The sequence below is a fragment of the Scomber japonicus genome, chromosome 14 (assembly GCF_027409825.1).
Source record: "Scomber japonicus isolate fScoJap1 chromosome 14, fScoJap1.pri, whole genome shotgun sequence".
Taxonomy (NCBI): Eukaryota; Metazoa; Chordata; class Actinopteri; order Scombriformes; family Scombridae; genus Scomber; species Scomber japonicus.
Genome location: NC_070591.1, coordinates 26,090,300 through 26,116,103, shown reverse-complemented (window position 1 = coordinate 26,116,103; position 25,804 = coordinate 26,090,300). Strand labels below are relative to the sequence as shown.

General features: G+C 42.9%; 1 protein-coding gene across 3 annotated transcripts in view; it reads right to left on the bottom strand.

The window, feature by feature from the left end:
• Positions 1 to 1,499: 1,499 nt before the first annotated feature.
• cpeb3 (cytoplasmic polyadenylation element binding protein 3) overlaps positions 1,500 to 25,804 on the bottom strand; it is a 37,061-nt gene continuing 12,756 nt past the window's right edge. For all 3 annotated transcript variants that reach the window (XM_053332452.1, XM_053332453.1, XM_053332450.1), the window contains 8 exons: positions 22,218 to 22,274; positions 18,692 to 18,715; positions 16,985 to 17,152; positions 15,902 to 15,991; positions 6,192 to 6,310; positions 5,936 to 6,050; positions 5,245 to 5,426; positions 1,500 to 3,819 (listed from right to left, as the gene is read on the bottom strand). In XM_053332452.1, coding sequence (XP_053188427.1) covers positions 3,592 to 3,819; positions 5,245 to 5,426; positions 5,936 to 6,050; positions 6,192 to 6,310; positions 15,902 to 15,991; positions 16,985 to 17,152; positions 18,692 to 18,715; positions 22,218 to 22,274 — 983 coding nt within the window. In that variant the 3' untranslated portion in view covers positions 1,500 to 3,591. The remainder of the gene's footprint in view (positions 3,820 to 5,244; positions 5,427 to 5,935; positions 6,051 to 6,191; positions 6,311 to 15,901; positions 15,992 to 16,984; positions 17,153 to 18,691; positions 18,716 to 22,217; positions 22,275 to 25,804) is intronic.

Sequence of the window (25,804 nt, the reverse complement as noted above, 5' to 3'; positions counted from 1 at the left end):
CACATACTTTTAGGAAACATAAAAAACTTCTCTTAAAAAAATAATGAACAGAAGATCTCTTTCACAACTCTGGTCAGCATAGTAAATGATTGATTATAAATATACAAAACGTGGGAAATATGTTCAGTTTTCTCTCTGAGCACCTGATATTTTGTTTTTTCCTAAAGAGCTCTTCTCGGTGATGTTTCGACCAATTTCACCAGTGGGACACTCCGACTCTAACCTCCACTGTAATAAAGTAGACTGTACTCTCACACTAACTACATCATTATATTAGTTATAAAGCTCTAGCTCCTTCAGTTGTTGTCTTTTTTCAAAAAAATAAATTCTTAAAATAAAAGCAAATAAGCATGATAAAAAATAAAAAAATCAACCATCTGTTAAATCATTTCTCTTGAAGAATTAAATTAATATATATTTTTTCATCTGAATAAACTTACTTAGAAAATATCAGTTTCTCTCCTAATATATTTCAAAATTGAGGTATTGCAAAAGATCTTGTCAGTCAGAAAGCACGCTTTGTCGTCTTTTTTTTTTTTCTTTTAACAAAAAGAACTGCTGACTGTCGAAAACTGTTCAGATACAAAGAGTAGTGCATAACAAATATCTATCATAGAGAAGGAACAAACATAGAAAACCTGTCTGGGTGGGGAAAGAAATGTCACAAAAACACCCAGAATTCACTTTCATAGGGATACTTATTATTACTCATGGTTAGCCTTGTGTTTTTTTTTTTTAAGTCAGTAAAAAAGTATCTTCTGCTTAGTTTCAATTCGTTTTTTTCATGGACAAGAAAAAACAAAAAAAACATCTATTCTAAAGCAAAAAAAAAAAAAAACAGTTTGCGACTAACACGAGAAAGAGGAGAGGGACTGCGGGGTGCCAGCACGGGACAATCACAACTCGCGGCCGAACAAAAAAAAAAAGGGGGGGGGGGGGTGGGGATGGGGGGGGGGGGGGGGGGGGTGACACACATTAACTTGCAGTGATGTAGGATTCCCGTCCGGATTGTCCACAAAACTGCTAAAACCAGTGTAACTTGGCCCCCCCACGCCCGACCTCCCCAACACCCTTACCCCCAAAACCAGAGCCGCCCTGTCTTCAGCAGCCGATACGTAAAGTTTCTAGAGCCCCCCTCTCTGTCTCCCCTTCCCCACCCACCCGAGCCTGTTTGAACTGCGCACCATAACCTTTTTTGATTTAAAAAAAAAAAAAAAAAAAAATGTCCACCTTTTTTTAGCAGGTCCATTACTTCAAGCTTTGCAGGAAAAAAAAAAATCTGGATAAATATGGTAACCCTCCCCCCACCCCCCGCCCCCCACAGCTTGCACATCTGCATGTTCTGGCAATGTTGTTCCCCACAACCCACCCCCCCACCCTCACCCACCCATCCACCCACGCCAGCCATGTAGAGAGCACGTGCAGAGCTCAGTTTATCAACCTCAAGTCTCCAGTAGCTTCAATGTGTCAATTTATTACTCCCCCCCCCCCCCCTCCCTCCCCTCCTCCCACATTCCTCTTCGCAACTACCCTCTTTTTTTTCCTCATCTAAAAATCGACTGCACCGCTGCACCGCCAGCTCCTCTGCAAGGAGGCCGCAGGAGCAGCGCAGCCTCCTCCGCGGGTGGCTGTTTGCTCTGTGTGTTATATAGGTGGTGTGTCAAAAGTCGATCACGTGAGCTCTTTGGTTGCGTTCTGGGACGTAAACGTGCGCTTTTGTCAACAACGGTGGAACAAATTCTCTTTAAAAAAACAAAACTAAAAAAACCCCTCAGTTCTCAGTTTAAGCTCACATTGTTGCGTCTTCTCTTCCGATCAGACTCAGTGTTTGTAGGCCTGTTAAGTGTGCGTAAGAAAGACAGCCGTCCGTGTGTGTGTGTGTGTGTGTGTGTGTGTGTGTCTGTATATGTGTGTGTGTGTCTGTATGTGTGTGTTCATGTGTGTCGAGAGGCTTCTGTGTATACTGGTGCAAGTGTGTGTACAAGAGAACATATATACGTGTGCATACACTAGTTATGAAGTTTCACAGGACTTCTATGTCGGACATTAACGACAGTTAAAGCGAATCACAGTTCTAGGCATACTCAGACCTAACTACATACGGTATAAAAAATTGCACAATTATATCAACAATCACTGCAAAAAAGTACTTCACCTATTATAGACAGCTTTAAATGGTAATCCTACATTTAATTTGATTTGTGATTATTAAGGTTGTTTTTTATTTTTTTCCCCCCTCATCGTCTGGATGTGTTCACTGCCTGTTTCTGCAGGAACCGACTGCTCTGGCAGCGACCAGCCGCCATGATTCCTTTGACCAGTCTTCCCTGTGTCTGTCCAGTTTTGTGCGAGTCGAACGTACGTCTATAGTGTGTTGTGCAAACATGGGCAGAATCGAATAGTAGACATGATACTGAAAAAGTCTATTGCATGCAGCAACCTGATTGAAATAAACATGCAGTTAAGGGGCCACCCACCCCGAACCCCCCACAAAAGGTAGCCATCGTTTGTCTAGGGGCGCCCCCTCCCCCTATGATAGCTCGTCGTCCTAAAACACCAGGTGCTTCAGTTGTATATTATTTTACACCCTAGCCTGAATAAAGTACTTATGGTATCTGTTTATACCATGGATTTAGCAGCAAAGCTATTGCAGCATTACATTTACATAACACTAAAAAATAATGTTATTATAAAAATAAAGACCTAGAAATCGAAAAGCAAACTAATCTGATTGCGCATATGAGGTATTAATATTTTCAGAGTCAGAATTGAGAGCAAATATAGCCGTGTTATTTTTACTCTGGGCGTTACAGGCCCACACTACTTGATAGTTGTTAAATCTTGCTACATCTTATGCCACCTACTTTGCTTTTCTGTATGCATTAATTTCATTTGCCTTTGGTAATTATTATTATTATTATTATTTTACTAGGGGCAATATAACTACAGCTTTTGAAAATAAGTGCATGCTCCTTTTACATTAAATTTAAATTATCTATATATGTATAGATAGGTACAAAACAAAAAATATATACTTTTTTAAAATATTTGTATGGTCCCACCTCTGCTTCAGTAAGGGGGGGAGGGTCCCGACAGGACGTACCACACCACCCAGTCAACAGAACGGGGAAGTGAAAGTAGCCAGGGGTCTAACATACCATCCTGTGTGTGTGAGTGTGTGTGTGTGTGTGTGTGTGTGTGTGTGTGAGAGAGTGTGTGTTTAGTGAGATTTTGTGCCAAAGTGCAAATTCTAAGCTGATAGACTTTCCGCATTTCATTTCCCCGCAATGCTTCATCAGAGGGAAACACTAGACAATGAGTTCAGAGCCGTGTGGTATGAAGAAAGTCCCGTGTACTGTGTCTGATGATATCCTTTTTGCTTTTTTCATGAGGTGTTTGTGGGGAGCAGGGTGGAGTACGTGGGGCCGGGGGAGGGAGGAGAGGGGGGCCTGGGGGGTGTTGCAGCACTGTCCCGGACTGTAGGTGTAGCAGGGGGGTGCAGGATTTTTTATTTTTTTTTGTAGGGGAGGGGGGTGGGTGGGGGTCAGGCGTGGGTTTCACCGGGGCAGGGCTGACTCGTGACCCCCCCCCTCAGCTCCAGCGGAAGGACACGTGTCGAGGGCGGTCGCCCCCCTCCTTCACCAGTGGCTTGTGAAACTCTCGGCCGGCTCGCGAGTGGATGCTGGCCCAGCAGTACTCGCAGTAGTACTGCAGGCAGGTGACGTTGGCACAGAAGAAGGGGGCGAACTTCCCCCCGCAGCGTGCCCCCTGGCACTCATCACACATCTGGTCATCCAGGACGTACGGCTTCACCTCCACCTGGGAAGGAGTAGATCAGGAGGTGTTTGGTTAGATTAGATATCATGCATTTTAATTTCATGCTCCCACTTTAAAAACAAATATCACCACACTGATATCATCTTCTGATCCATCTATGTCCAATCTGCAAAACCAACTTCTATGGTGTGTAAATGTGTTTATATCCAGCTGTGTCGGTCCAGGTGTGTTCTCTTCTTCAAGCCATTACCCACAAACGCAAGCCAATCTCAAATAAAACAACGCTCCCGTCCACCAGTGAAATGAGTTTGACCACTAGCCAGGAGACAAGAAATGAGAGCTCAGTCTCCATGGAGACGCCTGAGTGCACGAGTTGGACGGGTGGATGCTACCCTTGTTATAGCGTGGCCACAAAATGGAAGGTTATCAAATCCCTAAACAGTATGAGGCGGTCCTTCTCAGCTACAGCGGCTACAATGCAATATCCACTGCTGTGAGCAACAACCTTCAGCACAACAAATGAGAGGAACGCCGGCACGCTATTAAATACCAATACCAACTGAGCGGACATGGAGCTGACCAAGGGTAATGAGCTTCTGTGTCCTATCATCAAGAACCATTTACAGTTAATGGAATTGTGGCCGCTGAAGGCGAGAAAAGAGAAAATTAGAAAGGAAAGTGGCAACAACAGACACCTCAACTTTAAACTCAAGTTAACTTTTCATTCTCAAGGATGTGCCTTTACTCTCTGCAATGGATCCAGGAGTGTTTATTCCATCAACCTGAATCATTTCTGTTGCAGATAGATATTTACATTAATATAAATATTCCTAGATGTTAATTTACTGGTTCAAAAGGCTGTTTTTTTATTACATCTGATTTTTTAAGAAGTCTGTGTTCTTTGTGGCTCTACTAAGTGTTATTTCCTTTCATTTCTCTCAAACATTATTTGTATTCCACTGAGTTGCAGTCACAATAAGGACACCCTAAACCCTCACTGAAGATAGATGGTGATAGTTGAGGTGGGGTGGACAGCCCCGCCCTACAGAGGCTTGGCTTCCTGGCTGACAACCAGTCTCTCTCGGTCGCAGCCTGTCCCACTGCAATTGGCCGGCATGCCTAAAATAACCAGGCTGCAGCACAGCCCGAGTGGATATACATGTACAGGGAACTACTATAATTAAACCAACCCTATGTGTCTGCAACTTGAAACATCTGTCGGGACTCCGGCAGCAAAAGGCTACGGTGATTACACAGTCAGGGCAGGCCTTCGGTTATTGTAGGCTGTGCTGAGCAGTTGGCCGAAAACCCCTCTATAATGAAAGCTCTCATACATGGGAGAGGGCTCAAGCAGAGTTCAGCTCCGCAGCATGCCATAGGAATGACTGCAAAAACCTCAGCTGTGGTCGAGACGCTGCTTTCTCTCAGAGGACGGATATTGTGAATGAAACGCATGAACTCGCTCACCCTTTTGTCGATGTCATTGTGCTGCAGCTGAACGAAGCGAGCGCTGATGGCAGCAATGTAGCTCTGCTGATTGGAGAAGGCCACACGGCCGGCTCCCTTTGGGTATTTGAGCTCTGGGTCGGTGTCGATGCCAGCGTAGCAAACACCTCCATACAGCCGGTCCATGATCATAGCCAGCTCCACTGCAAAGAGAGACGGGCGAAAGAGATGATTAGTGTTAACAGCCAGTCCTCCTGAGAGTTTATGCCAGTTAATGACCTTTTGTTCTGGATTTAGGAGCCTTCAGCCTCTCTTAAAAAACCGAGAGTTTTCTCTTGAACTTGGACGTTTGTGATTGATGCTGTTATTAACTAATGTAAAAATCTGTCCTACTCCACTATTCATCAGGGCAGCAGTCTCAAACTGCTGGTATAATTAGTAGGGGTCACATTGCAGACAAGCCAGTGATGTTTATCCCAAGAACAGAAAGACTTGAGCCTTCCATTACACCATGAATTCTTAACATGACGACCACTTGGCCAGCTTCCTGGAAACCCAAGTAGAGGATTGCTCTCTCTCTCACAGGGAGAACTTTCATTATAGCCCTCCGGCCTCTGCACTCCATGCCAGTCAACATTATGAAGCCCATTTAGAGGCTTTCGGGGGCTTCCCAAGAAAAAAAAAAAGATTCTATTTATATTAGTCGAGTTACCTGCACGCAGGGGCCGAGGCACCCCCCCTACAAAGATGGTCTTGCGGGGGTCTAGAGGCTGGGAGCCATCCATGACAAAGTCACTATCACTCAGATTCCAGGGACGGATCTGGACCTGCGTACAAAAGTAAAAAAAAAACAATAAGTTGCTGTATTTCTTCTTGCTGCTTAAAGTATATTTACTGTGTACAATTGAAATGATTATGACAACATACATCTACATACTTGTTTGCTTCATAAATGCCTGTCCACTTACCGGTTTGTCTTTGATGGTGGGACTGGACACACACAGGTAGAGCTTTCCGTCCTCTTCAATGCAAGCGTCGATCAGGGCTTGAACAGAGGTCTCTTCCTGGAACAGCAGGAAGGCGTAGCCTGGAGGGAGGTGAAAGGGGATTTTAGCAAACAATCTCTAACAGACACTACATCTGTTGCAGTTAATAGTCACAACCTCGTGATCATGACACTTTAAGGTCTGTCCTGTAGGCGAGGATTCATAGATATTAGAGTATTTTCGACAGTGTCTACATTGTACAAGTCACAATCTCATGACTATGCCCCATACTTTTTTCCTTATAATTATTCACGGGATCAGATGAGTCTCCACAGAGGCATATAACCTTGCGGCCTGTTCTTTTGTCCTCCCTGCTTCCATAAGACGCCCCAAACCCAGCACCTCGCTGCCTTGCGCCGCCTTTGATTAAAGGACTCCTACCCCCTAAAGGAACCATGCAAAATTGATCAAGCCCAAAACACACACTGCGGATCTTCCTTGAGAGTTGAGTCAGGTGGAGTAGTTTGATAATGTCTTTGCGAGGCAGAAAGAAAAGCGCAATTCAGACAGTCACTCTGTACTACTGAATTATTTAGCACTGAGAGCACAGACCTTATCCAAGGTCAGAGCTATTAAGCCATTTCGGGAGGGACAGAAAGCTAACTCAATAGGCTACATCCATCACACAATGCTACAGGGGCCAGTGAGGAGCGGGGCTCTGATTTATAGGCCAAGTAAAAACGAAGGCAGCATACAGAGAAAGAACACAGAACTCACTTCATGACAGCCAAATAATAAATACATGATATGAGACATTGTAAATCCAAAAAGCAGCAGATACTGGTGCACGTAGTTATCTCTGAAGGGACTATGAATTATTAGTGTATCACTCTGATTATGTTAGCAGAAGCCCGGCACCACCTGTAGCCCCCATGAGTCAGGGAAATATGAGCTACCGTCTGAGTGTAGCAAGCGAGATGGCACACACGCACACACACACACACACACACACACACACACACCCTTAGGATAGTTTCTACTGGAGTACACTCTGTCTGCAACTTCCAGTCCCTTCTTTTGTAGTCTCTTGAGACTACTACAAAAGCCACAGTGTCTCTTGAGAGGCCTGATTTTAGACACTCAGGATCACCCTCGCTTTCTTTCTTTCTCTCTCTCTCTCTCTCTCTCTGACACACACACACACAAAATTAGCCACGTGCACTTACACAGAAAAATGCATGAGTGAAAACGGCAAAGAGGAATGTGCAACTGTCATGTTTCACTTTTAGCATTCCTGAGCGGAGTTGCTGCAGATGAGGGGAAAGGAGAAAAAAAAAAAAAAAGTCTGACTCGGCAAACCCAGTCAACTGTGGTATGTGGATACGTCTGAGTGTGTATCAGGGCAGGGGGAGGGATGAAGGGGAGAGAAAAGTGAGCAGTGAGCATCAAAAGGTGAAGTGGAAAAGCAGGTGTGTCAGCAGGCGTGCGTGTATGTGTATGTGTGTGTGTGTGTCCTCACGAGCACTCACACAGCTGCTGCCCGGAGAGATGGCTTTTGTCTCTTTGTGTGTGTGTGTGTGTGTGTGTGTGTGTGAGTGAGACAGACTATATATGTGTGACGTGTGTCCTGATGCGTCTGACAGTGACAGCATCGTGCCCAGAGCGGTGATGACAGTTGCATCTTTCTGACATTAGTCTCTTAGTAAGCTGACATTTATGTAGATGACCACGCGGTTTATGAAGCTTCAGCATTCCAATCTGATTACTCTGAAGCAAAGGAAAACCAGGTAGAAATAATACAAGACTTATATAACACAAAGCATAGTTGATTGTCGGAATATAAACTATAATTACAGTTATCTTTCAAGTAACATTTGAAGATTTAATTTTCTTGTTGTATATAAAAATAGAATTAATATTGAGTTTTGGAATGGTAGGTCAGATAAAAGCAATTGGAATGTGTTGTCTCGGAGGCTTAGAATGATCACTTCTCATTATTTTCTGGCATTTTATTGACAGAGCGAAATAATAATCATCATCATAATCATGGTTAACTGATAATAAAAATATTGTTAGCTGCAGCCCTAAAGAACCATTAGCAGTTGCTGTAATAGAAATTTGGTAACAACAGGCATCCCTAAAATCTTAATGATAATCAATAAAATACTGCTCTCCATAATAAACTTAATCAATGTGCTATCAAGGACCTCATGAGAAGCCCATTGAAAAGAAATAAACCATCAACAGACATAATTTATATACATACAGCATCATTTTATAATGATAACAATTGTGTAACAGAAGAAAGGAGCAGTAGGGTCTTTATGAGGACTGATACAATCACTACATGATGCAACACAAACACCATAATTATCCATGAGTCTCTTCTGGATCAATATTGCTCCATGCTAACATATTAGCAGACACAATACATCCAGTATTATTCAGAGTAACCACAGAGGCTCTTACTAATTAAAAGTTTTTAGCGGGTTGTAGTTATGAAGATTCATAGAACAGGGTAATAACCTCAGTGGAGCTATAATGTTTTCTCTAATAACAAGCTGCAACATCACGGGCACAACAACACATTCACAATGCAAAACTAATTGTAATCAGCTGCTTTAAGTGACCGGCTAATCTCTGCCTTTCTGTAATTGGTCGACACAGAGCCGACTCCTCTCTGAACCGGCCTCAAGAAATAATCAATTAGACGGGACCTAAGAAGAGGATTTTTCTGCATCGTCATCTTTCCCCACGTGCCTCGTCATCACCCGACATAAGACCCCTGTCCCTGTGTTGCCGGGTTACATAAAGAGGGTTTGTCATTGGGGGAAATCATGTGGTTAAGCGCTGACATCCCCTTCAGTGAAAAAACAACTGCAGTCTTGCACACACACACACACACAAACACACACTCGCACACAAAAAAGCGGCATGAAAAGGCAGAGCTAGCCAGCAGCTCATACAGTCTGAAGGAGGGAACAACGTGTTCCATGACCCAGGGCAGGAGAGAGACAGAGAGAAAGAGAGAGAAAAGAAAGAAGGAGAGGGGGGGGGGGGGGGGAGGAGTGAGTCAGATGGAAAGAGAGGAGAGGGGGGGAAGTGAGAAAAGGTAGGGAGAGTAGGAGAGAAAAGAGGCAAGAATGACTGCCATACAAACAAGGTTTTAAAATGCTCATGAGAGGATGAGGAACAGGAGCAGCAGAGGGGGTTATAAAGCCTGTAGAGACAGGTACTTTAATGGACCCTGTTAGAAAGTTACAAAACTGCAAGAGGCCTTGAAACCCAGACACACAACCATTTCCATTTGTGCTACACTCCATGCCTTACTGCAAAACCCCAAAGTTACCCTCTATAATAAAATCCACAAGTGGATAAACCAAATTCCAGGTGCACTTCATGTCTTCAGTAGAGCTCAGAGTGTTACTAATAGAATTCAATTTGAAGTTGAAGAAAATTCACACTTTTTCAACCCTAAAAGAAGGTTACTATGACAGCACCTGTTTGTTACAATCCTGCACACTTTTAACAGCCATAATTTCATCTGATTCTGATTTGATCATTGGTATAAGACCCTAAACCTAAATGCATGACTTGTATTGTATCAAATTGTAAAAGAAAGGCTTCCATTAAGACACAGTTGGTCATGGTGATTGATATACCGAACAATATGCATGCTCCATTCAGTCAGCATGTACGTGTTAGAAGGAGTATGGCGAGGCATTCCACCTAAGACCTCCCATGAAAGCAGACTGGTGCCATATTCTGTTCATGCCACTTTAATGCTCTGATATTTTGTCCTGAAAGGTGCCGAGGATCCGTCTCTTTTTCCATCAGCTTTGCGCAGTGCAGAGGCTTACGCCACGGGAGGAGAGCGCAGATCTGCAGTGGCTCGTGCCTGAGATTTATAGGGCTTTGCTGTGTTGAGCTCCCAGCACTGTCCAGGGAGGAAGGGAATACGTACACCCGCAGCATTTTCCACCCTAAAGAGTTGCTGTTTACAGACCAACGATAAGCAGAATGCCTCGCAGGTTACGCAGTCAAACCAATAACCTCATTCAGGACAGAGTCTTTCCTGTACTCGAGGCCAGCGGTTTGACTCATGGAGAAAAGAAACGGTTACCTCAACAAGCAGCCTGATGACAGTTACTCAAATTACCATAAAAACAAAGGCATTAACTGACAACCTGCAAAGGCCCACCCAAAAAACTGCCACCTAAAAATGATATTAGGCTATCACTGTATCACTATAATCAGCCAAGAAACTGCATGGTGTAACACATAAAACCACATGTTGTCATTTTTACACTTCTTGTCAAGACTAAATACAGGATATAATGCATGTTAATTACGGTAGCATGGTAGCCAGACTAGCTGTTTTCCCCATTTCTGGTCTTTGGACATAGCTAAGCAGCTCCTGTGGCTTTATAGTTACCATAGAGACACAAAACTGATATCAATCTACTCATATGACTCTTGGCAAGACTATAAGAAGTTCCCCCAAATGTTAGAATATTCCTTTAAATGCACAATATGTCATTTCTGCCACTAGGTGTCTCTCAATCAAAACAATAACAAAAGATGGAGTTTGATGACGTTATGAAGTAGCATGGGATCATGGGAATTTGTTGTCTTCATTTTTAAACAACTGGTTTATTCTGGTTAGGATACCTTTATCGTTCAGGAGGTTTTTACCTTAAGCCGAATTATCCACAGAAGTCTTCTACTCTCCAAAACAAATGTACATGGGGCCTAAAACCAGTAAAAACCCTAAATAACAGAGTTCCACGTTAGCTGTTTGGTGGACATCAGACCTCACCAAGATCTAAAAAGGTTTATTGCACAAATGTGGCTTAAAACTGGATAAAAGTCCATTTATGACAGAATTTATTGTCGACAACCACAACGCCGACGTGTATACTCTTGGGTTGAGGGGTATGACAGCATGGCGACCAAATTAAACAGACCGTTTACCTCTGTGTGAACATTTTCAGAAACATTTGAGTACAATTTGAGTAATATTACAACACAACTGAACAAAATACATGTATATAACATAAGTAAAGCCATGTTAGACATTCTAATGCAGAATACTCACACAATATAAGCAATTTCTATAACATGAATTGGAATACAATAACCCTGAGTTCAAGACAAAGGAACTCCCAGATAATGCTTAACTCACACTCACTTTTCCAGTTTAATGGTCTAAAAATACACTTTAGAGTGAACGTGTTGCATTTGCAGTTGGTGCTAGCTGATACTTCAGCTCTTGGAACTGATACTGCAGGGTCAGTCACTAAGTAGTACACAACGCCTCTCGAGTGCTATATGGAAGACCCGCATTGCAATCCTATTGCCTCCATTACCTCATCAACTGAAAGCCATGTTGACCCTGCTGAAATCCAATCTGCGATGACAAGATAGACACAATGTGCATCTCTCTGGTTTTAATTATGACATCTACTTCCAGTCTCATTTTCTCATACCAAGCAAACTAACACGTCTGCAGATTTATTCCCCATAGGCAAGAACGCTGACTGGAATAGTGCCAATGACAAGAACGACCAAAGAATAAATCAGCCACTCCCTATCGCTGAAACTCGGCAACAGACAAGAGAACAAACCTGCAAAAATAATGTCATCCTAGCTGCAAAAACACATACACACATGTTTAGACCTACTCCAAACGTCTTGAGGCACTTTTCCATGAAAGCATAAATGAAGCCAAACCTCCATGTATACTATATATCCAATAAGCAGAAAGAGAGGAAAAAGAAATCTACAGTGGGCTGTAACTCTGCCACAGAATGTAAACAGACCGACTGCTAACAGCGATTTAACACGATGAGGGGAGAGAAGGTGAAGAGGAAGAAGAAGAAGAAGAAGAAGAGGGTGGATAGAAGGAGACAGTAACATCTGCTCTTCCAAAAACAAATACAGGCCTCAAGGCTTTGAAGCTATTGGAGAGAAGTCAGTGATAGAGCAGAGGAGTGGTGAAATTAAGTGTCACTAATCATCTCAATTTGAGGAAGTCACTCAGTGGATATAATCCCAACACAAGGGTGAAAAGATAAATTGAGGCCTGAGAAAGGCGGCAGAGTGTAATACTGTGACTGCTGCTACCATTATTTAGGCCTTGCTGCACTCGTATATCACACAGGCAAGACAGTAAATATGGACTTCTGTTTTGAATGTATAATTTGTCCTCACGACATTGTAAAAAAGCTGATAATGACTGGCTGCAGTGTACAGCAAAACTTTATTTGTAACCTTTTGATGCCTTCAAACAAGTGTGACACACTGTTATTGCGGCGTGACGTGAGCGTTAGCATTTGTAGCAGTTTATAGCTCCCAGCGTTCGGGCTGACAGCATCGCCTCCTCCCCCGCCTTCTATCCCCAATCACGGACAGAAATAGCTCCCTAACATTTCCAGCTTATTTCCAACATTGGTGACGCCAGTGCTGTGTGAGATGGGAGGACATGAACGACAGCACCATGACAACCAGAGCTCATGGGTGCGACAGGCAACCGCAGCAATCTCAACACTGTTTTTTCTTCTTTTTCCTAAGTAAAAACATACTTTAAAAAAAAAATTAATATCTTATCACATTGTAAATGATAATACAGGTTTAATTTAAAGTGGCATTCAATCATTTTTTTGGCAGAACAGGTAGATATTTTCACCTCATTAAGTAGTTAAGTTAGCAAAAAAGAGCGCTAACGAATGCCTGTAGCTAGCTAAAAATGTAACATTTCAGCATATCAAAGGATTATTTTCGTGTCCTTTGTCTACCAGAGAGGAAAATGGAGTTTATAGCATATACTGAAACCTGTTACATTGTATATGCTAACGTGCAATACAGGAGTACAAAGGTTGACATCACGTCTGCAGTAAAAATATCACAGCTGTATAGCAAACTCAACCACTTAACAGGCTGCATGACACATCTCACAGCTGATATGGTGACTAGAGTTTGTAAAGATAGAAGGGGGGGAAATTACAGGCACAGACATGCAATCATTTCCAAGTTAGCATTTCAGCTGAATGCAGATGAGCTATTCTGTGATTTAAATGTCTGTTATAAACACAGCATATCTTTCATTTAAACATTTGTTCTGTTTTTACTTTTATGTGTGTTCTCTGTGACTAACAATATGTCTATGTATATGTGTCATGTTTACAGTGGTTTCTGAGCTCTGTAACATAATCCACTTTTGTCTTCTTTGAGGCTCAGTTTTTCGGTTTCGCTGCTTATAAAAACTTATTTCTGGGTTCTTTTCCCAATTGGTACTGCATCTCACCACACTGCAGCTTTTAGACATTTTTCTCTTGTTTGTTAGCAAACAGAACCAACCGCACTATAACTGTGATTGTCTGACTGTCTGCATGATGAAGTTACACCATTAGTCAACCAAAGTCTATATACCAAAGTATAATATCCCAGAATGGATTTGGTGCTACCAATGGTAGGGTAACTTTATTAAGCTTTAACATTTTTTCCAGGTGAGAAAGTAAGTACATTCTCAATATATGGTCAGTTTATCCAAATAACACCTGTTTAACACCTGACTTTTCAAAATAATGTGCTAAATAAAATAAAAGCAATATAACACACATTTACAAATGCAAACTTTACACCCAAAACACACGTACACTTATTAAAACTTAGTATAAATAAATTTGTTTATGTTTTGTAAATATGTTAATGACTTTCTTACTCAAGCACCTTGAGTTATAACTACTGTATGACTAAGTGCTATACAAATAAATAAACTGAAATTGCTGCAATGTCCATGATGGTAAACAGGTGACAAACAAATTAAAACCCCCTCAAGTGTTTCATATGTGGTCCAACCATATACTAGGTTTTGACCTAGTCTTGTAGCTGAAAATAGCTGCCTGCTGTAACTAGAAACAGGGTCGACTGGAGCAATGACCAAAACAGTAAAGCTGCAGGCTATAAAACCAAAACAAAGAGCTGGAAGATGCTGAAAAGCTTTAGAGTTTGAGGGGAACACCAAAATTGGCATCAAATTCTCTGTGGGTTTATCATTATGAGTGACCTCTTTGTCATGGTCCGTTGTTAATTGAGACCATACTGAATAATGCAGCTTCAATAGCTTCACAGGACATTCATGATAAGGCCAAATGTGCACGTATTTACGCCCTGACTTTATATAGCAGCTGCAAACACGGCTCAAAGTGAAAGTAACATTCCTGCTGGCTCTTCTGTGAAGTTAATCTTTAAACTGTGGTGATGTGGAATTGGTTGGTTTATGAAAGGTCAGATCTGCAACAAACTGTGGTAATATGTAAGCAGTTTTAAGACCACGGCAACTGCAAAACACAGCAACACAACAACTTATTTATCCATTGTAACAGACAAAAAAGTATAGAGAGTATGGTAATGTACTTTAAAATATTGTGATAAAATGCATGACAGTGTAGTTAAAAAAAAAAGTTGAATATCTGAGTGGTGAAAAAGTATGCGCAAAGAGCTCTGGTGCCTGTTCGTACTTCCTCTGCTAGTTGCCAGTCTTCTCCCAGCCCCAAATAAGTCTTCCCCTGCCCTTAGAAATCAGGCTGAGCCACAATATGAGTCATCCCTCAACCAAAACACTTTCATAACTGTACAGACACACACCGCCAGCAGTTTAATGCGAAGCAGGACGGAAAGTGACAACTATCTTCCATTCTGTCAAGCTTGGAAGGACGAGGAGAGGCCGATGACCTCCTGATGCGTATCCCACATTTATAAATCAGCCCTTACACAGTCCACGCGACAGCAGGACACACTTACACACACATGCAGATGTGCACTTGCTCTCAACCCTGAAGCTATTAGTGCTAAGAACTCTGTCACCAGGCATCTGTCCCAAGCTCCCTTGCCAGTTAATATGGAGAGTGTGATATAAACAGGATATTTTAGCAGTTTCCCTTGGAGCTTTTTTAAGAGAATGGAGTGAGTTTTTTAAATTAGAGTGACAGAACACTAGTCCCACGTGTCTCCTCCCCTTACATGGCGGCATCCTCCAGCCGCCGTAAGCTCATTCATTCCCCTAAAAGGATGCTGCATTTTTCCTGCTGGCTTTGGACATTAGTAGAGCCCAGCCTATTCAAAATAATCCTCCCAAGCTAAAAAAAAGAAAGGGGGGGATGTTGAAAACTGAGAGTGGGGGAGAAACTGGCGAATATTTCCGCAGGTCCTCCAGATGCAGCATATTACCATCTGCCTATGGAATGTCAGTTATTTCCAGTGTCTTTAATAGCTTCCCTAATATGACACACAGCAGCTCCCGGGCCGGAGGGAGTGATGTAGAGGCCGGGAGGAGGGTGGTGCTACTCTGATCACCTGCCCCAAAAGTGACATCTGAGAGGCTGCGCAGCAAAAGAGGAAAACTTTCACACTCCTCGGGTACTCATTCAAGCAAACAGTTCTTCGGTCAAAACTCTGTGCCCTGTGATGGAGTCATTATATACGGTGTGTTTCTTAGAGTGAGAGACTACAGGAGGTTGCTCAGATAAACCCTCACCTCCATTCTCGCCCAGCTTGAGCCATGAATTCTCAGTAATATGACCCATTACAAAACTTAAGACAGCGAGAAACACCTGAGGTGATATTTATTGGTGTAGATTTTGAAGTCTGATGGGAAAAAAATAGATTATTCACCGAGAAACAGCTGTTACCTTTAGGTGGGAAGTAGGATTTGCTCTCAGCTTTGTGGGGCCAGTCTACCACCAGGTGTCCATAGCGACGGAAACTGTTGGTGATTTCATCTATGAAAATGAGAAAAAGAGGAGAAGAAAGACGACTTAATGTCATGTTTAGAAAGTGATAACATTCATGGTTGTTGATGGATGCATTTGATGGACACCATGCAGAGCCACACTCAGTGCTGAGACAGACACACTTTCTAATTTTTGCCGTATTGCTGCTGCAGAGGTAGCCACTGCATTAAACAGGAACAGGGGCCGGGCACATCCAGTCTCCACTGGGCTGACTCGTGTGGTGGAAACTCATTAATTTTTCAAACAGCTAAGGGCACGTATTGTGCATCAACTTGACACATGCTTGTTCAACTCTGTAGACGCATGAAAGTAAATATTCCATATTAAAGTTAATCTCCTTGGCAAACTCCTGAGTTTGTGGAAACAATTGCAGGTCCATGACATGACTGGTAGTCCCAGACAGTACACATTACACTCAAGACTTGGAATATGCTGATTTTAAATTCCATATAAAGGAAAATCAGCGATTTCCTGTTTAACACATTAAACGTGTTACATGCCTACATAATAGCTGAAAATGTGAACTATGTAGTAATGAATTGTAGAGTTAGTGTGTTTTCTCCATTTCTGTGTTCAGGATTTGTTGGGTGGGCCTGAAATGGTGGTTCAGTGACATACAGAAGCTACTAGCATGACCCCTTCCCCTGCTATATAATTATATAGTAAGGGAAGTGTAAAAATATGTGTTTGAGTAAGAATTATCGCTGAAAAAGTATTAAACTGTACCTCAAGCCTCGTGATTTATTTTAGCAACAGAAGTTTACAGTGTCTAAAATGAGTGTAAAATAAGTATATGTTCACATGCCTTTAAGGCAATGCTCAAATAATTGAGTGTAACTGTTAGTGGCAAGCAGCCAAAGAGAAGACGCTGACCATGTATTGTACAGTATGTATCAGTATAAGCAGGGCGTGGCGGAAAAAGAGACAGATGGTGAGTGAAAACCGTTCTCTGAATAAACGTAAGAATAGCTCTTCGTTTACCTTCATCTATATCAGGGGGAAGGCCTCCGACAAAGACCTTCCTGGAGTAGCGCTCCATCCTCTCTCCATTCTGACAGCGGGTTGGGGAGTTCAGGCCGGGGGTCAAGGAGGGGTCACCGTGGCCATCGTCGAGGAAACCATCTTCAAAGGGAAAAAGACAGGAACGACCTGGGCAGAGAGGAAAAGAGAGGAATACCAGGAGGACAGACAGGGTAAACAGGGGAGGACAGAGAGGTAAAAGAGTGTGAAGTAAAAAAAAAAAAAGGGAGGGAGGGAGGGTACGAGAGACAGACTGAATTAATCACATCTGGAACCCATTATAGCCGCAGGAGCAGTTTGGATATCTGGGCCTTTCTTCAACCTCTTAACACATGCAGTCCAATTCTTTTATTTTGGAAGGATGTTATGTAAAGCCTGCTACCACGAGGGCTGGATTATAACTTAAAATCTTCCGATATCATTTAATAGATTATGAATGCAAAAGGTAAGAAAAAAAAAAATCAAATACACCACATGATTTACAAAAAGTACAAAAGTATGTGAACACCCACGCACATACAATGATTCCCAGGTTAAATATATTAATTCCCATGATTCTTGGAATGAGTTAAACAATCACATACAAGTATAATAATTAGGTGTCCACATACTTTTGGATATGTAGTGTTTATAACCTTATAAGGATGATATCATAATAAATGGCTGGTGACTCCCTGTCCTTATTGTCATTACATGCTGAGCTGCAGCGCATAATGAGAATAACTGTTCATCATCCAGTAATATGCATAATCATGATCATTGTTTCCTAGCAGACACACCTTTTCCATGGAAGTAGAAACTAGCTCCCATTAGGGGGGCTCCACTAGTCTTAACAATATTTCAGTGTATCTATTATGGTGTTGCATTTCTTCCTATGTGTGTTCATGCCAGCCCCCCCCATGAACATTGCAGTGTGTTTTCATTCGGTTCATTATTAACTCCACTTAATCAACTTCACCCCCGCTGTTGCTAAAACATTAGAACTGAGTGACCTTACTAATGTCACACAGCGGTGTTCCTCCTTTCTGAAGAAAGACAGGATTAGTTTTTAAAAAAGCACATCAAAACAGAGATGATTCATATTTGAAGCACCCATCTTTGCCATTCAGATGATGATTCACTTCTGAGTCAGTGGAACCCTCGAGATTCATTTTTTTGGGAAGCACTCCAACCAAACATGCCAAAACATCTGAAAAGGTGGAGTGTGATTTTGTGGCAACATCACTCTTTCTCTGGAGCAAAGAAGTGCATCCATGTTGTTACATTCGGAAAATATATCGCACATCAGGTGGGTTTGGGTGTTTTCTCTTAAAATGGGATGCCTAGGCAACACAGCAACATCCATAATTTGCATTAGTGTGCATATTATAAACATTACAGGTAGAACACTGACTCAGAATAGAGAGAAAATTAAATTGGCGAACAGATTTTTTTCCCTCTCACCATCAAGCAAAACAAAATTCATATTGACAGATTTGGTGGATCCTTGCCCCGTCCTGATTAAATGAACAAATGTGGGAAAATAGTGTGTCGAAATTAATATGATTTCATTCAAATCACAGCACAGATGAAAAGCAGAGAGTGACACCACACTAAGACCCCCCTCAGCCTCGGAGAGACATGGCCGGCATGGCAAGCAGAACCCCCAGAGAAAATGCCACACGTTACCTCTTCTGCGGCCATAGCTCCGGGCTGCTTGTCAGCACAGTGGGGGAAGGAGAGAAGGAGAGACAGAGGGTGGGTTGGGGCAGGAACAAGGGTAGGAAAGAGATACAGAGACATGGGTTTTGTGGAAATAAAACCAAACCAGGAACATCTCTAAGGCAACAGTGAAACCACAGATGGCCACACCTAAGCTTCGGCAACAGGAGGAGGATGATTATTACAGCCTGGCACCGGCCCACAGTAAACGTGCTGCACCTGCCTTGGCAACAGACTCATGCAGATGCTGCACGGAGGAGGGGTGGAAGGGGGATAGGTGAGGTTTATTCACGGAAATGGCCGAGATATTCAGCAGCATAATGCGACACGCCATCGCCGGAGATTGTAATCTCAGTTTAATGAACCAGCAATGGCTCGCGTTCGTGCTAATCTTCTGAGAATATTCACAAATGAGGCCATAAAGCAGAGCGCACGCAGGACTAAAGGTACAGCGGGTTAGTCATTATCATGGCCTTGGTGAAATATTAAAAAGTTGCTCTCAGGTCAGGCATGGCAGGCCAGGTGCAAGTGGAAACTTCCCACAGGATAAGGAGAGGGTTTGGAGGTGGCTGACAGCCTCAGGGCTCTGAGAGGGAAGGGTAATGTGCAGAGAGGAGGAAGGGTGGGGTGGGGGGTGGGGGTGGGGGGGTAGCTATAGTGTCATGGCTGAACTGATCTAAATCTCAATTCTATCTAATCAGCTGTTCATCATGTGCCACCTTATCTTTTTCACATGTGTAGGGCTCATTTCACTGCAAAGACTCAGGATTTCATTTTTTGATTAACAGGAAACAAGGTAGCTTATTTTAACCAAAATCTGAACTCAAGATCCACTCACTAGCTTTTTCCAGAGCTTTCAACTACTACACAGTCTTCTCCCATTCACAACCAACTGTAGAAGACCAGGAAATTTGATTGAAATAGCTAGAGCTAGTGTGCCTTAAAACAACAACCAGGTGCCCATATGTACATGGAAACAGGTTTTGCTTGCTGCACTTCATAATTTATGATATATGTAATAGCAGTCCTCGAATATGAGGTTTCAGTAGTCTGAGTTAGCCAAATAAAGTAGATCCCTTTCAAAGTCTTTTCGATTAATGCTTTCAACTCCATTTCACTGTCTTCTCCCTCATACAGTGAATGAGCAACTGTTCTCACATGACCAGTGTTCAATACTTATTGTAGGTGACGTTTTGTTAACTTAGCTATTTTTTCGTCTGCCTAGAAGAAAGCTCTCGAAAAAGCTAGTAGGAGGATTGTCGAGGTCTACTTTGTACCTTTATCCTGAACCTTCAACCACATCTCACAGTCTTCCTCCAATATATAACCACCTGTTAATACTTGATTAAATGCCCACACTCAGGGCACATGATGACACCTGAACCATCTCCATTACAACTGAGCAAAGTCCATCTGCTGAGGAAGACCAGGAGATTTGGTTGAAAGTTCCAAGAAAAAGTAGTTAAGTGCTACATTATTTCCAGCTAGTCAGGGTTCACTTAGTAGCAGTTCTGGAGCTTTCAACCATCCTCCCATTATATACGACCAAAAGTACAATACTAAGGTCATGCTATCTCCACCAGCTTAGGAAGACTGATATATGGTTGAAAGCTTAATGAAAAGCTATAAAGTATCCACTGAATTAAGTTATTGTTTGTGAGGTTAATAATGAACTAATGCTCATGTTTTGTGTGTTGACAACACCACCACATATTGTTTCAGGGTTGAATTCCAGTGTTTCCCTAGACTCTGTCATGTTCCAACAAACGAGCTCAATTTGAATCTCGCTGGGCTGCAAATGCAAATCAAAGCAGAAGCAAAATGTGGCTTAAGACTTTGCAAATTTCAGTAAACAGCAGGAGGGGTAACACAGGACTAAAACAGATCCTCTGCCTCCTCTAAAACTCATCAGTCACAAAGCAGACTCGTCGTTTCAAAAACCAATATGGGCCTTTGCATTGTGAGGGTCCCATTGTGTGACTTGCCCCTCCGGCTTCTCTCTGGGAATATATTGTCTCTGAACCTCTTCTCCCTTGCTATGTTTTCATTAAAAAGATCTGCTTCTCCAATCCAAAAAACCTGGGCAGTCTCTCAGCAGCTTTGCCCTCTCACCGTCTAGCCTTGGCAGAAACAAAGTCACCTAGCAACCAGGGCAAAATGAAGAAAACGTTGCGCTGGGAAACTGTCAGATGCCTTACTAAAGGAAGAATAAAACCCACAAGGGAGAGGAGGAAAGAGAAAAGTGAGGGGTTAAACATAAGTACTAACTTCTAGCTGTGTGGAGTCCGGGAGAAAGAAAGTGTTTAAAAAGGAAGCTGGGTGATTCCTCTGGGCACGATGAGTTTGATATCTCCTGCTCTGCTTAACTTCAAAGTCACAGCAAAGAGAAAGCCTCAGACACTTCTACTAAACTGTCAAGTGAACAACACCAATAAATCTAGATAGTAGACCTACGCTTACCACTATCCCCCCTTTCTTCCTCACTTCAACTGCTAACACCATCCGGAGAGCCTTCAGGTTCTCACAGTGTGAAGCCTCAAAGCTAATGGGACGAAATGAAGGAGAAACACCGAGTAAAACACTTCTGAGTCGAAACCAAAGCTTCCCTGTCTGCACACATCACAGACTACAGCCCAGAGAGTCAGTTCTGACAGACTTGGAAGATCTGGACAGATCTGTGCTTGCCTGAGCGTAATCCCATGACACAACAGTTTAACATCAATCCGAGACACGTTCTCCGAGGATATGAAGGATGAAAAGAACAAAATGAGGAAGGGGCACTAGTGTTGTCAAGATGTGACAGAAGAAACTGCCTCACCAAGAAAGTTTTTCTATGTTAGACATCCTGCTTTTCCGCATTTCTATACCCTGTAGGCCTGCCGAACACAGGCACACAACATAGTGCTTCACAGATTTCGTTTGATCACGAGTCATTTCAATACTTTTCAGAGGTTTGGACAAAAAGAAGTACCCAAGAAGGGAAACAGAATGCCTTAACCCAAAGAAAACATGTCCCTGACCCCATTTAGAACAAATAGCAGACCATTTGGAGGGGTAGGGCCCGCTTAGAAAACTTTGTGGCATTCATGCAGTAGCATAAGACCTGATTTCTCTCTCCGTTCACTGTTGATCATCTGCCAGCTGGTGGGACACTGAGGGGAATCTAGTCTTACATGTTGGGGTATTTTTGGGAGTGCTATTCACAGTTCAACTGTGCAACGAGGTCTGCCCTAGGTTTATGGTGTCAGGGAATCCAGGCCTTAGCAAAGGGTAGGCAGGTGTGCCCAGTGAAAACTGGCATGGGCCCTTGTAGCTAAAGCATATGTGTTTCATGGGAAGAAGCCATGAAATACCTCTCATACTTTATTTTTTTTCTCTTCCAAAACACAGAAGACAAAAAGCAGCAGAAACACTTTTATCTGGGGGGAAAAAAATGAAACAGCTCTGATTAAATCCCAGAAGATGATGGGAACTACAATGAAATATGACTTACTATTCAATGGCATTATGTGGTCTGCTCCAGGATGATGAAAGTTGATGCCCATACGTCCTGTGAAGGAGGGGAAAAAAGAAAAGATTTTACAAAGGAGGGAAAACATGGAAATTTCTGATAAAAGCCACCCTTTTGACAGACATTCATTTTAATCTCCCACTCTACTGCCGGCAGTGGGGAAATGTCAGCCGTGATGAAATGTTTAACATGAAATGAATAAACAACACATTTACCCAACGTGATACAATGGTAGAAAAGACGACAGCAGAAAACAGATGTGAAAAACGAGGTAGAAACACGCATTCCTTTGTTGGCACATATCTCATATGCGCGCACACACACACACACACACACACACACACAGACGCTAACAAAGGCAACTATAAGGCTAGGAATTCAACAGAGCGTGCATTCTGCTATGGTGACAATGTCTGCATGTTACAAGGGCCCATCTGTCAGTGCTTTCATGGGGAGAGGGGCGGTGTGGGACGCCTAAATGGAAGTCTTCCTGGTTATCTCCATCTTAGTCATCCGACCGGTACATCCGATAACAACAAAAACACACATAAGCCGAGGCAGAAATAGCATACCTGGACAAAATACTGCTGCATCACTGTCGACATCATTTACAGAGGCACCCACAGAGGCACACCCTTTATCCCTAACCACTTAAAATTAGGGCCCTCTGTCAAAATCCGCCTACACCGGCTTTTTAGCAGCCTACCCAGAGTCATTAGAGAAAGACAGGAGGTGAAGCAACATTTACACTGGGATACATTGCACATCGATATTTGGAAAGTAACCTTTGGATTTAATGAGGTGCTGCCTTTGTAAGCCTGCCCATCCTCTTGTGCAGAGGCCGTCACTTCAACATTATCACTGGGGCAGCTGTGGGGATAAAGGGTTACAGGGGTTAAACTGCAACGGATACCTTGCTTTAACTGCTAGTGTAGGTTTCCCCATATGTAACATGGACTTTGAGAGACAGACCAGCTGCATGTTGCAAGTTTGTGTGGTGCAAACAAGATGACATGTCAGAAGTTTCAAAATTTGGCCACAGAAGGCAGATAGTGGGACAGAGGGGGCCTCTTCCTGGCTCGCAAACAAGGGTGGAACTAGCAGTTAGACCTGGTTGAAAACCAGAGAGGCAGGGTAGGGGGAGGACATGGCCAACCAGTCAAAACCCAGGCAACAGTAGAGCTTGGGGGCAAATGGAGTATGAGAAGCCCATACATCCACAAACACGTTTGTATTAACAAGCGGATATGTGTAACCAATGCATGGTTATGTGTCCTAGCATAACAATTATCTTTGCTGTTACCGATTATCATGTGGGAAAAGAACATTTTGTTGGCACAGAGTTGACACACCGAAAAGCAGGAACTTTCAGTGTTGTAAGGCATTTTCAACCCTTCTGGAAATTCTCCAATTGAATGCTGCTTTTTCGATTCATTCCATTCTTGCATCTGATGGTCGAGCCAGGCTTTCATCCAAGTTCAACAGTCCCAAGGGATAACTGCATGAAATCATGTGTATTGGTAAATGTGTGGGTGGTCTATTTGTTAGTCCTCCAACCAAATTACATGGTTTAAACTCAAATGTCTGACTGGCTAAAGTGTCCTTGAGAGAGCATCCCTTCCAGCAAGAGAGCTGGTTCTCCATAACAGTCCATGCCCTTTGACCCAGTACCACAGAGTTAGGTTGAGCAAAAAGAGGAAAGGATCAGTAAAGTACTACATTCTACCCAAGAGACCAGAACGCTGTATTCAACACATCCACAATCAAAGCTATGACTTTGCTCATAGGAGGGCAAAAGTCGCAACAAACACTGTAGTCTGCAATTGCCTTTCTGTCTATATTAATCATTTTGGGTGACAGAGGGGGACAGTTGCCCTCCTAAAGCCCTTAAAATAGCTCTGGGCATGTGCCATCTGCTTCCCCCAGGAGTTGAGTGGCAGGGCCTGAGGGGCCCCTGAGTTGCCGCTGTTGCTGCTGTTCTGGTGACATTTCCTCACCGAGAGCCTGAGCTATTCTCAACCTCCCCGTGATGTCTGAGCAGCAGCTCGGCCACTCTGGAGAGAAGCCATCCACTTCCTTAGGCACAGATCCAACAGCACCTCCCCTTCTGACAATCTGCAGACTGGACAGTGACCTCGCCATGACCGCTTTGGTAGAAATGGGATAAAGAGTAAGGGATGGATTAGTTGGACATAGCCAATGGCCATCAATTTGGGATCTGGTACCCCAATGGGGGTGCTCCGAAGTTCTCAGTGTGAAGGGGTACTGAGGCCTCTAAGAGATTTAAGAAAAGCAGTCAGATTAAAGACCGCAAGACACCAGAGGACAAATGAGGTTAAAAGCAACAAATTTAGGTCTCTTGTCACATCTGTCAATATCTGAGAATTCGGTCCGCTGAATTGGAGATTCTACAGACTTCGAGTGAAGTGGCAGGTTCTATGGTTCAATGGTTGGTAACAATGCTTTCTAATTCGCTTTCTGGGCTAGAGGACAAAAATACTCACAGTGCCATCATCCTCAATTTTTTTAAAAAATACGAGAGCACAGGTAATTACAGTTTAGGCAGAGAAATGAGTTTTGACAACCACAAATGTCATCCTCTGTTGAAGTAATTGCTGAGTCACTGTATGATCAACAACCCTGTCTATCATCACAGAAACAGTATATCATTGTGTTTGACGCAGCATGTGCCTAAGGTGCATTGAGGGGGGAAAAAAAGAGGATTGGGACTGGCTATACCAACATGAATACTGTGCTTCAAGTTCCGTGCGACGGATCACCGCCAGCTGTGTCCCACCTGGAGCTCTTCTCAACTGCTTCAACCATGTTTTGTTCCCTCTGTACCGCATTATAGCAAACAGTGAAGCCCCCAATAACAGCTCTAGGTGAAAGCCCCAGCAGAAGTTATGAAAGCAGAGTGGGTGTGCCAACAGCAAGGTGTGGAAATGTTAGCCCTGGTGAAAAAAAAAACACCTCTACAACAGGGTGCCCCAAAGCTGCACTCCTGCTGACTATCTGCAAAGTAACTTTCAATTATCAACACAACACTAGCAGAAGAGGGGGTACAAAAAGATGACAGTACCCGCTGAGGGGCATGTGATTTTCACACACTTGACAGATAACTGGAAAGATTGAGAAAGGAGACTTGCTAAGATAATTATTTGGTGTGTTGGCCTACTTCTTACCCTTCATACCAGCTCAGGCTGAACCCACTAACCCTCGACAAGATACTTAACAAAGAAAGGGCAAAGTTCCTTCAACTATCAAGCCATAACAAACAATATTGTAAAACAATAGAGAACTATATAAAACACAAATGGGCACACAAGAAGCACATTTCTAAAGTAATACCCCAAAATAGGCCAAAGTTGCTTCAACCAGTCATTCAATGTTTCGTAAAAGTAATAATCATAAAACGATTTAATGCCTTTATAGCCCACAATAATAGAGGATTTCAAGAATCCAGTAAAGCCTGATGCACCACTTGGCAGTGATAGTCATGCATTGAATAGTATTTCATGGTTTGTGAGATCTGGACAGACCATGATTTTAATAGACAAAACAAGCCC